This window comes from Andrographis paniculata, unplaced genomic scaffold (genome assembly GCF_009805555.1).
Source record: "Andrographis paniculata isolate CXL003 unplaced genomic scaffold, ASM980555v1 Contig30END, whole genome shotgun sequence".
NCBI classification, from domain to species: domain Eukaryota; kingdom Viridiplantae; phylum Streptophyta; class Magnoliopsida; order Lamiales; family Acanthaceae; genus Andrographis; species Andrographis paniculata.
Genome location: NW_026137563.1, coordinates 2,336,057 through 2,351,087, shown reverse-complemented (window position 1 = coordinate 2,351,087; position 15,031 = coordinate 2,336,057). Strand labels below are relative to the sequence as shown.

The 15,031-nt window shown below is 31.9% G+C and overlaps 2 protein-coding genes across 3 annotated transcripts; both read left to right on the top strand.

Moving 5' to 3' along the window:
• Window positions 1–7,271: 7,271 nt before the first annotated feature.
• Window positions 7,272–9,272, top strand: LOC127246589 (3-ketoacyl-CoA synthase 4). Of its 2 annotated transcripts, XM_051268042.1 has the most exons (2): window positions 7,520–7,633; window positions 7,720–9,272. In XM_051268042.1, exon 2 carries the CDS (start codon window positions 7,728–7,730, stop codon window positions 9,075–9,077), a length of 1,350 nt encoding a protein of 449 aa, XP_051123999.1. In that variant the 5' UTR covers window positions 7,520–7,633; window positions 7,720–7,727; the 3' UTR covers window positions 9,078–9,272. The 2 variants fall into 2 exon arrangements, with proteins under 2 accessions (XP_051123998.1, XP_051123999.1); XM_051268041.1 differs by having other exon boundaries at window positions 7,272–9,272.
• Window positions 9,273–11,646: 2,374 nt separating this feature from the next.
• LOC127246593 (zinc-finger homeodomain protein 5) lies at window positions 11,647–13,395 on the top strand. Its single transcript, XM_051268046.1, has one exon. The coding sequence runs from the start codon at window positions 12,418–12,420 to the stop codon at window positions 13,225–13,227; it is 810 nt and encodes a 269-aa protein (XP_051124003.1). The 5' UTR covers window positions 11,647–12,417; the 3' UTR covers window positions 13,228–13,395.
• Window positions 13,396–15,031: the final 1,636 nt, after the last annotated feature.

Here is a 15,031-nt window from a genome sequence, read left to right as displayed (position 1 = left end):
AATATAAAAAATTCATCAATTTTGGTCCCAATAACATGGCCGTGTATCAATTTTGGTCCGAATTTTTTATATTATCAATTTTGGTTCCAATATAACCAAAATTGATGATTTTTTTTTATATTGGGACCAAAATTAATCAATTTTGATTATATTTGGATCAAAATTGATTTTTTTCCTCAATATTATTACAATAAATTATTTAAAATACTGTGCCAGTTCGATTCCATGCAAATATATCAACATCCTTGAATTATTCGATTTTTCAAATATTACTATTATTCATGAATTTTTTTTTTGCATAGTTATACAATCAATATAAATGAATATTTATATTATTATCAATTGCGATTTTATGAATTAATAAAATTGTGTTGACGATGTTTTTCATTATCCATTTTCTGAATATGTTACTGTGAAATATTGCACAAAAACACAAAAATAAATAAAATATTGAGATTAAGATAGTACTATTGAATACAAGTACGTAGCCGACTTGCCAATTGTTACTTGTTACTACTTGTCGAGACATATATTATTATTATTATTATTATTATTATTATTATTATTATTATTATTATTACACGAGGATGGGAATGGGAATGGGAATGAGAATATATACATACGGCCCTTTAATTTCCAGTTCTGACCAAGTCTTCAATCCGCTTTTTGTCTACGTTGTTAGCTGGTCGAGTCAGCGTTGAATTTTATTTTATTTATTTTTCTCAATGTCTTAAGAATAAATTGTTGCCATGCTGTTGAATTAAATTATATACAAAATAAAATGATTGTACACAAACATACATATATTTGATAATCGAATCAAATTTTAAAAGTTATAATGAAACTAAACTAAAAAAATATCAAATATAGCGGTTCGGATTTTTTATCCACCCTTAAGGTTGAGTGTATAATTTGTTTGGCTTCCTAACAAAAATTGCGTTGATTTCCTTCTAGACTTCATTTTATGCTTAGTTTAAGTAGATCGACATTGATATGTACCATTTTATTTTATTTTTGAAAATTAGCTAACAAAATTGTTAGAATTAAACATTGTTGAGAAAAGAAACTCTAATTAGATAGCAATCAAGGATGGAATGAATTAATAAACAAATTGAATAATTTATAATAATCTATGGATTGGGAATCATTTTACTGAAAAAAATTTGAACATAATAAACAAATTGGTGTTTCTGATGTAATATTTCATAAAATATAATATATTTATATGTTATATATACCATTATTAATTTATAATACTTTCTCCGTCCATTGAAATGTTACTATTTTTTATTTTCGTTCGTCCCAAAGCAAAGTTACCATTTTTTAATTTAGTAATTGTACTACCTACTTAAGATGCTAAATACCCTTTCAACTTACAATATATTACATAAATGTCATTTTTATATTACACCATACTTATAAGGATATTTTTTGTTTTTTTTTACTATAATTCAATATAATACTAATATTCAAAATATACGTGAAAAAAGCAAACCGGGACGGAGGCAGTATCAAAATTTTATCAAATACGTACATAAGAGGATGTTAATTGAATATAAATGAATTAATAATTGTGATAAAAGTTTTGTAAGTAGTCAACGTTGACGTCCATGTCCTAGTTGGGTCCAATTAGGTTCACATTTCATAGACCAACTAGAAACAGTGCGCTGAAATTCTAACGCCGCCATAATAATAATAATAATAATAATAATTATTAGGATAATCTATTTTTTTAGTCCAGTGACTGGGATCCCGTATCATTTTAGTATCGTAAGTGGAACCTGTCGGAAACTAGTGTTATAAGTGAAAAATTTTTGCTGTTTTTAGTCTTCCGGCGCCGGAGATGCCCGCGTGGCTCGCCGGAGGTGACGTGTCCGCCAGGTATCGCTGACCTGGTGGACACGTGGATTTATTTTTTTTTTTTTAATTTTTTAAAACTTATTTTAAATTTTTTGTATTTTTTTATTTTTTTTATTTGTTCCAATTTAAAAAAAATAAATAATAAATAATAAAAAATAATAAATCCACGTGTCCGCCAGGTGTAGCTGATCTGGTGGGAAACCTGGCGGACACGTCACCTCCGGAGAGCCACGCGAGCGTCTCTGGCGTCGTAGGACTAAAACAGCGAAAAATTTTACTTATGGGACTAGTTTGCGACATGCTCCACTTGCATGACTAAAATGATAAAGGGTCAGTTACGGAACTGAACTAAAAAACAGTTTACCCTAATTATTATTATTATTATTATTATTATTATTATTATTATTTTATGATGTGGGAATCCGCAACAGCTACTCGAGAGTGCGCATTGGGTAAACTTTTGATTGAACCTAATATCCTGCAAACCAGGTCCATCAGTATAAAAATGAAAATAATGTTGCAACTAGATAGTATCCAATTGTTAATGCTACAATTGGTATTTGGATATATCTTAGTCAGCCATAGTCTTTGTTAACATTTTCCTTTTTTCTTTTTTTTAATATGATGTGTGAATTTTCAATCATTATTATTTGAATGTGTGAAAAAAATTTCATATATAATATAATAGTTTGTAAATAAATATTAAATATTAAATTAAGTATATTTTTTTTATCATAAATAATCAAATCAATTATTACTAATTTTTTATTTTTTTTTTCAAACTTTCAAAATTTCTGTCAATGGAGCCATATAATGTAAATGTAACATTTTACCTATAAAAAGTGTTGAATTTTTGGTAACAAATATTTTAACTCGATCCAATAATGTACGAGTTAAACAAAACACTTTTATTTAATAATAATAATAATAATAATAATAATAATAATAAAATGTGGCAATAATTTCAATCAATAAAACAGTTTGGACGTACGCAAGATAACGTTACTCTAAAGTCCACGTGGTACCCGACACGTTCGCAGAAGGGCCCACATGGCAAAAATGTCCACGTCGGATAAAGACAGCTCTTCAAGACTTTAGTGGTTTGACTGAGTCTGAGCGTACGCTTGCTTGTATTATTATTATTATTATTATTATTACTATCATTATTATTAATATTATTATTATTATTATTACTATCATTATTATTAATATTATTACTCCCTCCGTCCCATGTAACATGAGTCTATTACTGTAGACACGGAAATTTAGGTAAAATATAATTAGTAAGTAATTAAGAAGCGTATTAGTAAAAATAATTATAGATTAAGATTAAGATAAGTAAATAGTTTAATTAAAATTAAAAAAATTATAAAATTTAAAATTTAAAATGCAATTAAAGTGCATAATTATATTTTAAAAAATAAAAAGGACAACTTATATGAACGGACGAAAATAGAAAATAGGGACAAATAACTTGGGACGGTGGGAGTATTATTATCATTATTATTACATGATTGAGGAATTCCGGTACGCAATTATTAAGGAACACCTCACGTCACGTCTTTCATTTCAGTCAAAAATTTATTCAGAATAAATATTTTTATATTATAAAAAAGTAATTAAAATAAAATAATAATAATAATAATAATAAATCTATTTTTAACACAATTATGAATTTGCTTAGATAAACTTTTTGAGTGTCACGAAGTTCTGAAAATTTATGCTAATGGTAAATAATTAATGCATTTGATATGATATTATATAATATTTTTAAAAATTATCATTAAATAATATTAAAACCACCACAATTATATACATTTAAAGAAAGACGTCTTTTTCACAATTTTTTCAAAAATTATATATATTATTAAATTGATCCAACAACTATTTTTATAAATATATATTAAACGAAAAATAAATGTAGGGAAAAATACATTTTTTAATGCATTGAAGATTATATCAATGATTTTCATTTGGACAAATAGACATAAAAGTACACTATTATTATTATTATTATTATTATTATTATTATTATTATTATTTCCTGTTAATTTGTTTTGCATATATATATATATAATTCATATTGTTAATTAAATGAACACAAAGTCAATATCTAACTTTTGTGTATGATAGAGTGTTTCTTTGTGATTTAAAAGTGTTTATATTATAATCATATCAATAAATATCTTCCAACCTGTTATTTTTTGACAATTTAATTCTCTTATAAATGACAAAGTGGTCATGAAGATATTGCACCGTGTTCGAATCATTTGTTGCCAAACTCGAAAGCTATTAAATTAAACATCCACATATATCGCAATCATCCGTTTGAACAAAAGGAGAAAAATATTGATTCATATATATATATATATATCTGAAAATAATTAATAATAATAATATATAACACTTTTATATTTATATTAATAATTGAATCATGTGAGTAGTTGAGACATTCAAAATTTCATCTATTTCCGCAAGTATTAATATTTTATGGGTTTGGAGAATTCGATAATAATGTGCCTAAAATGATATCTCATTTAATGTGATTAATAATTTATTTATTTGATGAGATTGGCAAGAGCAAAAAGACAATAATACCCTCACGTCCCATTTCCTAATTACTATAATTCTATTTTTCTAAATTTTAAATTATTCTCATTTTAACTGATTTGCTTATTATTATTATTATTATTTTTTACTTTGGCTGACTGTTGACAATCAAATTCATAAAATATATATATATATATATAAAAAAAAAAAAGTGACTATCTATTTAGCTCACAAAATTCAGCCCAATAAAAAATGCCACAGTCTGCATTTGAAACCAATTTTAAAAAAAATAAGGCCCACTAAAAGTTGGGCTGTTTATAATCAAAGGGACAATGTAACTAACCATGTATATTGTCTCAAATTTATTATAGCGTCCTTATTATTATTATTATTATTATTATTATTATTATTATTATTATTATTATTATTATTATTATTATTATTATTATTTTGTGACAACAAGTAACAATAATATTTTTACTAAAATCCTGATACAAATTAGTAATATTAAAAAATATATAGACACTAGTGTGCTTGTTTGTATTGAATTGATTTTTTAAATATTGAGAAAAGTATTTCTTAATAAAATTTAGATGATGTTTGAATGTTAGGTTATTTAATAATAATAATAATAATAATAATAATAATAATAATAATAATAATAATAATGATAATAATAATAATGATAATAATAATAATAATAATAATAGTGTAGACACAAATATAAAAATATATTAAGAAATACACCCATAAATTTCAGTGTAATTAGACACGGGAATTAGAAATAGAAGTGTTTTTACCAAGCATCAATTAGAAATAAAAAGTTTGTAACATATATTTAATTTGACTTTTCAAAATGGGTTTTAAAATAAAATAAAATAAAATAAATTAAAGTAACAATAATTTTTATATAATAGTTTGTATAAAAATAAATTGTGATAGAAGTTTTAAATAAAATACGAATTTTTAGTCAAATAATACATACATTATATGTTAAACAATTATTATATTACAATTAATAATTATTTTTGTATTACTTCAAAACACGATTATTCGACTATTTTAGAGATTGTGACATATAATAAATGATGATTAATTAAAGAAACCCAAAATTCTATAGGAAAAACATTAATGACATTGCAATTGTCGAAATATTTATAACGGGTCTGCCTGCCTTTAATATTTTCGTCCAATGTGAATCAGCATTAATTTTTATTTTATGATGATGGGTCCAATATATTAGGAGCTTATTAATTATTATTATTATTATTATTATTATTATCATTATTATAGCCTTTATGATTATTAATTACACATTAATTTTGACGGAATTTCCACTTTGCGGTTACAACCACGCGATGGCAATAAACTACCCATTTTATTTATGTAAGACTTGTTGCAACCACCCAACAAAAATTTATATTTAAAATACAAAGAATGTCCGAGACACAAATTTTTATTTATTTATTTCTAGTAATTAATAAATTGAATCAATTGTATTTCTTTATATTTGAACTGAAAACCTTTAATTTGTATTTTTATAGTTAAATGATATTTGCTTTCCGGTTGTATTTTGCATGAGATTTAAAAAATATAGATATTATATTGGCAATAGATAAAAAGTACGACTAAAAGACTTTTTTTGCCCTTACAAGTGTATCAGTAAAAAAGCCGTGACTAATAATAATAATAAGATAATTTTATAGTAATATGATTATTTATGAAAAATAATATTATTATTTTAAAACGGACAAAAATGTAAACATGACTATTATTGGATTTAATTGATTTTTTTTATGAATATTTTATTAGTAATATTTTTTTTCTTATAAATTCAAATTAAAATCCACTAGCTCCATTTCCTTAAACTTGGGCAATTTATTTCCGTGCCGCAGTGGTGTCTTTACAGAGGTGAGTAGTTCAGATTTCGACGCGTGTCTACTGCACGCATGAAGTCGTATCTGGATTCTACCATTAACTCCCACGATTTCAATACCTGTCTTTTCCTAATATATTATACGATTAATCGATTTTATTTTATTTTATTTTTAAATGAAAAAAATAGTAATATTTTCTTTTTACAGTTCAATTGAAGATGTGAAATATTTTGGGGTGGTTTGATATTCTATAAAGTGAGATATATTTTCCTTGTATTTTGGATTTTTGTAAAAATAATCAAAAAATTTTAAATTGAATAAAAAATATGTTATATTTAAGTATTCTTTTTCATATAATACTTCATTTGGAAAAATATTTAATATGAAACTTTCAAATGAGTAATATTTTTTTTAATCTTTTATAGAAAAAGTACAAAAACGTAATATATTTTTACTAATAAAAGATGTATGAATGACTTGTCTACACTTACGTAATTATTATATATATTTTTACTATTTCCCCGTCGTCCATTGATGAACCACCTTAATTAAAAATATATAGTTTTATTTTAATATTATTACCATTTTTCCTTTGACTACTACTTGCAATGTTTGATGATAACACCAGCAATTATATATACTAGAAAAAAAAAATAAAAACTAATTAAAAGATAATTTTGTATGTATGTATTTTTATTCTTTAATAATATAAATATATATTTCACATCAATTTATAATTATGACACCATTCAAAGTACGATTTATTATTAAAAATTGATTTAATAGCAAATTTTATTTCTTCAAAAGATAACTATAGCAACCTATGTACCTGGATTTATTTATTTATCTGAAATATTATATTATAAATTATTTATTTATTTATTTATTAATGAAATAAGTATATTTACTATTTATTTCATTAAATAGCTTTAATTAATTAGCGGAGCCTATGTATGAATATATTGTGTATATAAAATACGGAAATGCAGGGAGGCGTACAGCTGTAAAACGCATTGGGGAGGCAGAGCAGTGTCGAGTGTCGACGAGAGCATATTCTACGCCCATCGCCATAGTCAATCTCCTTTTGCTGCTGCTCTCGCTTCCCACTGTTACTCTCCTTCTTGTTCTACTCGAATCAAATCTCCAATCTCTAGATTATTATTGCTAAACCCTAATCCCTATTTATATATTTTGCATAAATTGGTTGATTGTTGAAGGGAAGATTTTTCTGCCATGGAAGGGGGAGGAGGAACAGGAGCAGGGACGCCGGCGAACGGCGCTGCGGTCGGCGTCCGGATCCAACAGAGCCGGAGGCTTCCAGATTTCCTCCAGAGTGTCCACTTAAAGTACGTGAAATTGGGTTACCATTACTTGATCTCTCATTTATTAACTCTGTGTTTAGTACCGATCATGGCTATCGTGATTATCGAAGCTTCTCAAATGAATCCCGACGATTTACGCCAAGTGTGGCTGCATTTGCAATACAATCTCGTTTCGGTTATCATTTGCTCCGCTTTCGTAGTTTTCGGATCCACCGTTTACATCATGACTCGCCCCCGTCCCGTTTACTTGGTTGAATATTCCTGTTATCGTCCTCCGGATTCTCTCAAGGCGCCGTTAAGCAAGTTTATGAAGCATTCTCGGTTGACAGGGGATTTCGATGAATCCTCGCTCGAGTTTCAGAGGAAGATTCTGGAAAGGTCTGGGCTCGGCGACGAGACCTATTTTCCAGAAGCCTTGCATCATCTTCCACCCAGTCCGTCGATGCAGGCTGCTCGGGAGGAAGCTCAGCAGGTGATGTTTGGGGCTCTGGACAATCTGTTCCAGACTACAAAGGTCAAGCCTAAGGATATTGGGGTTTTGGTTGTGAATTGCAGCTTATTTAATCCAACACCTTCTTTAACTGCTATGATTGTGAACAAGTACAAATTGAGGGGGAATATCAGGAGTTTCAATCTTGGGGGTATGGGGTGCAGTGCAGGGGTGATTGCAATTGATTTGGCTAAGGATATGCTGCAGGTGCATAGGAATACCTATGCTGTTGTTGTTAGCATGGAGAATATTACACAGAATTGGTATTTTGGGAACAAGAAAGCCATGCTGATACCGAATTGTCTCTTCAGAGTCGGGGGTGCTGCGATTTTGCTGTCGAACAAGGCGGGGGAGAAGAGGAGGGCCAAGTACAAGCTTGTTCATGTGGTGAGGACGCATAAGGGTGCGGACGAGAAGGCTTATCGATGTGTGTATCAGGAGGAGGATGGGTCGGGGAAGACAGGAGTTTCTCTGTCGAAAGATATCATGGCCATTGCAGGTGGGGCTTTGAAGACCAATATTACGACCTTGGGTCCCATTGTTTTGCCGATAAGCGAGCAGCTTTTATTCTTTGCTACACTGGTGATCAAGAAGTTCTTTAAGAAGAATGTGAAGCCTTATATCCCGGATTTTAAGCTGGCTTTCGATCATTTCTGCATACATGCCGGAGGAAGAGCTGTGATCGATGAGCTGGAGAAGAATCTGCAGCTGCAACCGGTGCACGTTGAAGCTTCAAGAATGACTCTCCATCGATTTGGCAACACTTCATCAAGCTCCATTTGGTACGAACTGGCATACATCGAGGGCAAAGGGAGGATCCGGCGAGGCCATAGAATCTGGCAGATTGCATTCGGCAGCGGCTTCAAATGTAACAGCGCTGTGTGGCAGGCGCTCCGCAATGTCAAGCCTTCGAAAAACAGCCCTTGGCACGATTGCATCGACAGGTATCCCATGAACATAGAATCTTTTAACACATGATACCATCATCCATCATTGATTTGGTGTTGTACTACTGTATTATCTCTTTCATGTTCTCTGTATCTGCTAGAGCTGTTACATTAGGCAATATCCAATCTTGGGGGTTGTAATATTGCAACATACTTCCTATATTTATCATCTTTAGAAACTGTCCTTTAACCAGGATGTAGTAAATTTCTGATCACTCGTCACTTCCATGGCTTCTTCCTGTCTTTTAGTAATTTTCATAGATGCTAAAAGTTTCAATCTTATGTATTAATATGTATTTATTGTATTGGGTTGTATTCCTACACTTTTGGATCTTGTCTTCTTGGAAACATTATTGTGAAATTTTAGCTGTCATCACTCATCACCCCTTTTAACACTTAAAGAAAAGTAATCAACAGTTTCATATGTTATAATTTCTCTGGATTCCTGTTACCCTTTTTGAGCATGTGAAGCTGCTGCTGTATCCGAGCAGTATCCCGACAGCTGTTCAGCAACTTGTCTTAAAACCTTGTGTGGGTTTCTTGTAACAAGTTTTGTTATAAAATTATAGTGTACAAGTTTTGTTAACTGAAAAAGTCTACACCAGCCACAATTATTCTATTTAATTATCCGACAGAGTGTCATTTTCTGTGACGTTGTAGCATTGTTTCTCGAGAGTTCTGTCAATGATTGATTTGATAATTTTTCTGTACAATAAAATGCAATACGTTATTTATCATCTGCTGCAGGCGTTGAACAGAAAGAACATGACAGGTATTATTCTTACTTTGTCCCTTTTATAAAAAAATCGTGTGTGCAAATAAGTACACTGCCATTTCTAAAATCTGGGAACAAAGGAACTCACAAAGGCCCATTTTATCACATTGGAAAAAGAAAAAAGAAAAAAAGAATGGATATTAGGCCCAAATTTTGCCCCAATCAATATTTGATTCAACAGATGATATTGGAGTGTCCAGTAGAATAACTTCTTCTTTTCTTTTTTTTTTCTTTTTTTTTTTTTTTTAAAACAAAATAAAATAAAATTTGTGAGTAAGAATAAGCATCGTTTTCAGACAAAGCTGGATCATTCTGCCCATTCTGCACGAAGAATACAATTAATATTGAAACTTTACTGGCATTGTAACCCGAAAAAAGAGTTTGGGCCCTACGATGATAAGGACTAGACTTTGCATTGGCAAATTAGTCAATTTGTTATTAAAGCTTCTATCATTGAATCTCTCTCTCTCATTCTCTCACACTCACCCCATTTATATGTTTTCTTGGGTAACAACCATATACAAGCCACTTTGAGTTCATTAACTGACCAGTTTCTACTTTGCAAATCTCTCTCTCTCTCTCTCTCTCTCAACCACACAAACACATATCTATGTATCTATATATGTATATAAATAATATTCTTGGATCATCAGCATATATGGTAGTGGTTACTAGAGTGGTCCTTTTGCATATCTTCGATCTCTAGCCATGGAGGGACCTTCCTATGTTTTTCATGCGTTTACAATCTAAAATCTACTTTACTACTACCAACAGATTACACACACATACACATACACACACACACATATATATACATATAAGATATGTGTGTCTTATTGTCGCATCATTTAGCTTTATGTAAATACTTACAGTTGATCACTCTCTCTCTGAAATGGTGGCCCGTGAAGATAGAGGAACTGATTCCAATGAATGGCATATTGCAGACTAGTGTTGAAACTCAATTGGATAGAAGGGTAGATTCTTGCTATGGATACCAAGTCCCAAAGCTTTCCCTTTTTCTTTTTTGGGTTGTATATATCTATATCTATATATCTATATGTGTGTGTGTCTGTAGAGAAATGTAGCAGCAATGAAGGGTTGGTGTTGTGTATGACAGAAAGGTTAAAGAGGTTGCTTGGGGGAAAGCATGGGAGTGCTGCAAAATTGCAGAGCTCATCACCACAGTATACTATAGTGTATGGCATATACATATACATACACATACACACAATCATCCACCATATATATATATATATATTTTTTGCTACTTATACTTGCACACAAATTAAAATAGCATGTACTCAATCCTGCTGCACTTGGCCGTACTACTTGCCCCAAATGGCTTATATTAAGGCCTCTTCACTTTATTTAATTAAGCTCTCCATTAATGGCTTGGGCTGATTCTGCTTACTTTCTTTACGTACTACTTACTACTAGCTGTGCAATTAATTATTATAAAAACAAGAAAATGTTTATAAAAAACAAACTGGTGAGAGAGAGAGAGAGAGCAGGAGAGAATGGGAGGTAGGAAGCCAAGAAACCAAAATCTCCATTGTATTGAATGTAATGTAATTCTTCATTCAGTAAGAGGGTTGGCATCCATCTTTTGATATGTATGTATATATAAGAGGGTACGTGGGAACTGTCTGCTAATTATAAGGATGGGACGAAAAGGAAAAGAGGGGGGGGGGGGGGGGGGGGGGGGCAATAATGGAGGGTGGGGTGGGATGGGACCAAGTGGCAGGGCGTGGGAGAGGACGAACATGACATTGTCGGTTGTTTTTTGTGCTCTCTTCAGATCAGATCATCATCGATTCTTAATCTCTTCTCTCATCACTTCACGAGTAGTTGTTTCCCACTCATCTCTCTCTCTTCTTAGCTTCATCACAAGCAACCAACCTGTCTCTTGTTGGATACTTAGTTGGCTGTTGGAACCACTGAAACATATACACTCAAAAACCCACCACCACCCCACCCCACCGCACCCCACCCCGCCCCACCCACCCCCAGCTTTTCATCTTAATCTCTCCTTCTCTTCTCACTGTTTAGTCCCAAACTTAGACAGCTTTTCTCTCATCTCTACCCTTCCTTCCTTCATCATCTCCGTCTCCACCTTTAGTAGATATGGTTTAAGTTTAGTCTTCATAATAATTATTATTATGAGTTCTTTTGTGGGGGGTGGTTTTTGATTTGGGGTCTTTAGGTGGCCCTCTTTTTCTGCTGTATCGATTGTTGGATATAATAATGGGTTTTCTATATATTATATACTTACAAACTAGTATGTGATTTGGTTGATTAGAATTTTGTCTTGTTATCGGTAACGACTTAATTAGGGTGTTAATTGGTTTCATAAATTTAGGAATGAGGGTTGGTGAGATTTGCAGAAGAAAAAAGGTGATTGGTACTTACTTGGGAACCAGTCGATAAATCAAGATTTAAGCTTTTTGAGTTGTTGCTTAAGCTTAAGCTGCCTTCTGCTTCTGCTCCTGCTGCTCTCCAATACGACAAAAACTTGTTTGATTTAATTTCAATCTGCTAAGAAGGAAAATTTTGTTTGGCTGAGATAATTTTAGGGTTTATCAAAGGGAAAATTATAATGTCGTCGTCGTTACCTGCTGCTGCTACTGCTGCTTCTGGAGAAGACGGTAAGGATTTGAGAATGCAAGCTGCAGCAGCTTCCTCTTTAGGTTACAACGCTAATTCCCTCCTCGAAAATCCGGTAAGCCCCACGGCGGAGAAGCCCAGAGGCTCCGACCCTAATTCCGGCGGCGGATCTAAATCGAAGCCGAGGATCAGCTACCGGGAGTGCCTAAAGAACCACGCCGCCAACATCGGAGGTCACGTTACCGATGGCTGCGGCGAATTCATGCCCAGCGGGGAAGAAGGCACAATCGAGGCTCTAAAGTGCGCCGCCTGCAATTGCCACCGGAACTTCCACCGGAAGGAGCACCACGGCGAGTCCGCCGCCGTGCACCCCCTCCAGCTCCCCCCTCCGCTGCCCTCCCCGTCCATGAGCCAGCACCGGTCCGCTCACTGGGGCCCCATGGTCCACCCGATGAAAATGGCCTTCGCCGGCGGCGGAGGCGGCGGCGGTACGGACTCCTCCAGTGAGGAGCTCAATTTCAACGCCTTCCATTCCAGCGCCGCCCCTCCGCCGCCGCCTCCTCCTCCGCAATTCGCCGCGAAAAAACGGTTCCGCACCAAGTTCACGACGGAGCAGAAGGAGCGAATGCTGGAATTCGCGGAGAAATTGGGATGGAGGATCCCGAGAGAGGATGATTCAGAAGTTCAGAGATTCTGCGCCGAAGTTGGGGTGAAGAGACAGGTCTTCAAAGTTTGGATGCACAACAACAAGAACTCTTCCTCTTCCTCTTCCTCCAAGAAAAATCCCCAACTCCTCATGTAATTGATAAATTAGGGTTTCCAATTTGGGGATTCTTTTCTCCCCATCTTTCTCCTCAAATCAACCAATTATCAATTACAACCCTATCCCTCTATCTTACTTTCTGTAGAATTAATCAACGTTTCATTACTATTATCATATTCATATATTACTTACTGATTTTGATCATCATCATTATCTTCCTATATATGTTTATTTATTTAATTGCTTCATAATTAGTGATCACATGTGATAAACAACATGTAATTAGGATGAATTTAATTATTATTATTGATATCATTGTAATTTAATTTAAATCAAACATTAATGTAGTTGAGTGCAGATTGGGCAAAATTAAAGTGAATAAATTGGAGACAGGGCATGTCCCCCAATTGATCGATTCATTGTTCAATTCCTTAGTTTCATCGAATCCTAGTCCTGATGAGTAATATTATGTTATAATTTATTTGAATTTTAAATTTTCAATTAATTATGATTATTAACGATTAACCAACTATATACATATTGTTATTTTCATTAAATAAAATTCTCTCTCGATGGATATAGACTAAGGTACAAATAATAACAAATTATATGTGCAGTGCAGTGTATTATATGATCTATTTGACCCAATAAATTTTAACCAATAGAAGTTGAGAATTAAATCCAAATTTATTGTACGAGATTAAATTTCCTATGCTGAGTGGTAAGAATGACAGGTGAAAATTTAATTACAAGTGCGCTTGACCAGCTAACTCTCTCACTGTATATTTTAATAATTCTGCACCATTATTTAATTTAATTTAATTCAGCAACGCTACATGCATGCATATATAAATAACAATTGTTATTACATTGTACAGGTTAAAAGCACATTATATAATGCATCGTAGAATAGAATTCACATAGATAAATAATTTAATAGAAATAAAATAAGAGTTAGGCGTAGCACCATATGGAACAAAATTAAATGTAGCACTAGCACATACCTATGAACCATATATAAAAAGGTTCCAACTTACAAGTTACATTTTTTTCTTTTTAATTAAAAATTATACTACATATAAACAATAAAAAAAAAAAAAAAAACACTCCGAATTTTCCAATGTCTATAGTAAATTTGAATAATTAATTAATAATAATAATAATAATAATAATGAAATTGAGAGAAAAAGTGAGGATGTGGTGACGTGGCGGTAGCTTTTGCAGAATGAAAGTAGCGAGTCCCGGGATCTGGAAACCATAATGTGGGGGTATTGCCACGGCTATCGCCATCGTAGCTCGTCGCAGGAATAGAGATCCCAGGAGTTGTAATGAATAACATGATGTGTGACGTGTCAAAAGGATGACCGTGGACTTTCAATCCTTTTCTCGATGACAAGAGAAGTGGGCATTGCCATTTGCCAGTTAGCAATGGTCAACTCGAATTAATTAAATACCACGGCCACTTGGGGTGTGTTTGTTCGATGGTTTGGATTTTAAATTGGAATTTGAATAATAAAAATTTTGAATTTGAATAGTTGTATAATGTGATATAAATAGGTGTTGATGTGATGTTTTGAATGTAAAATTGATTTTCAGTATAATATAAAAAATAAAAAATAGGTGTTTGATTTGATATTTTTGAAAAAAAAAAAAAAAGGATGAATAATGGAAATCCAAACAAATCTCTCAAACAAACACACCCCAAATGTAATAACGTCGTCAATATTTTATTTATGTCACTAAAATTGAATTTAAAATACATTCATTAATATATATATATATATTACATTAACTTCACTAATATAATTATATGCTAGTGTAAGATGTATCTCTTTACAACTAC

Coding starts and splice junctions, on each gene's coding strand:
- LOC127246589 (XM_051268041.1), top strand. CDS start 7,521: ATGGAAGGGGGAGGAGGAACAGGAGCAGGGACGCCGGCGAACGGCGCT.
- LOC127246593 (XM_051268046.1), top strand. CDS start 12,418: ATGTCGTCGTCGTTACCTGCTGCTGCTACTGCTGCTTCTGGAGAAGAC.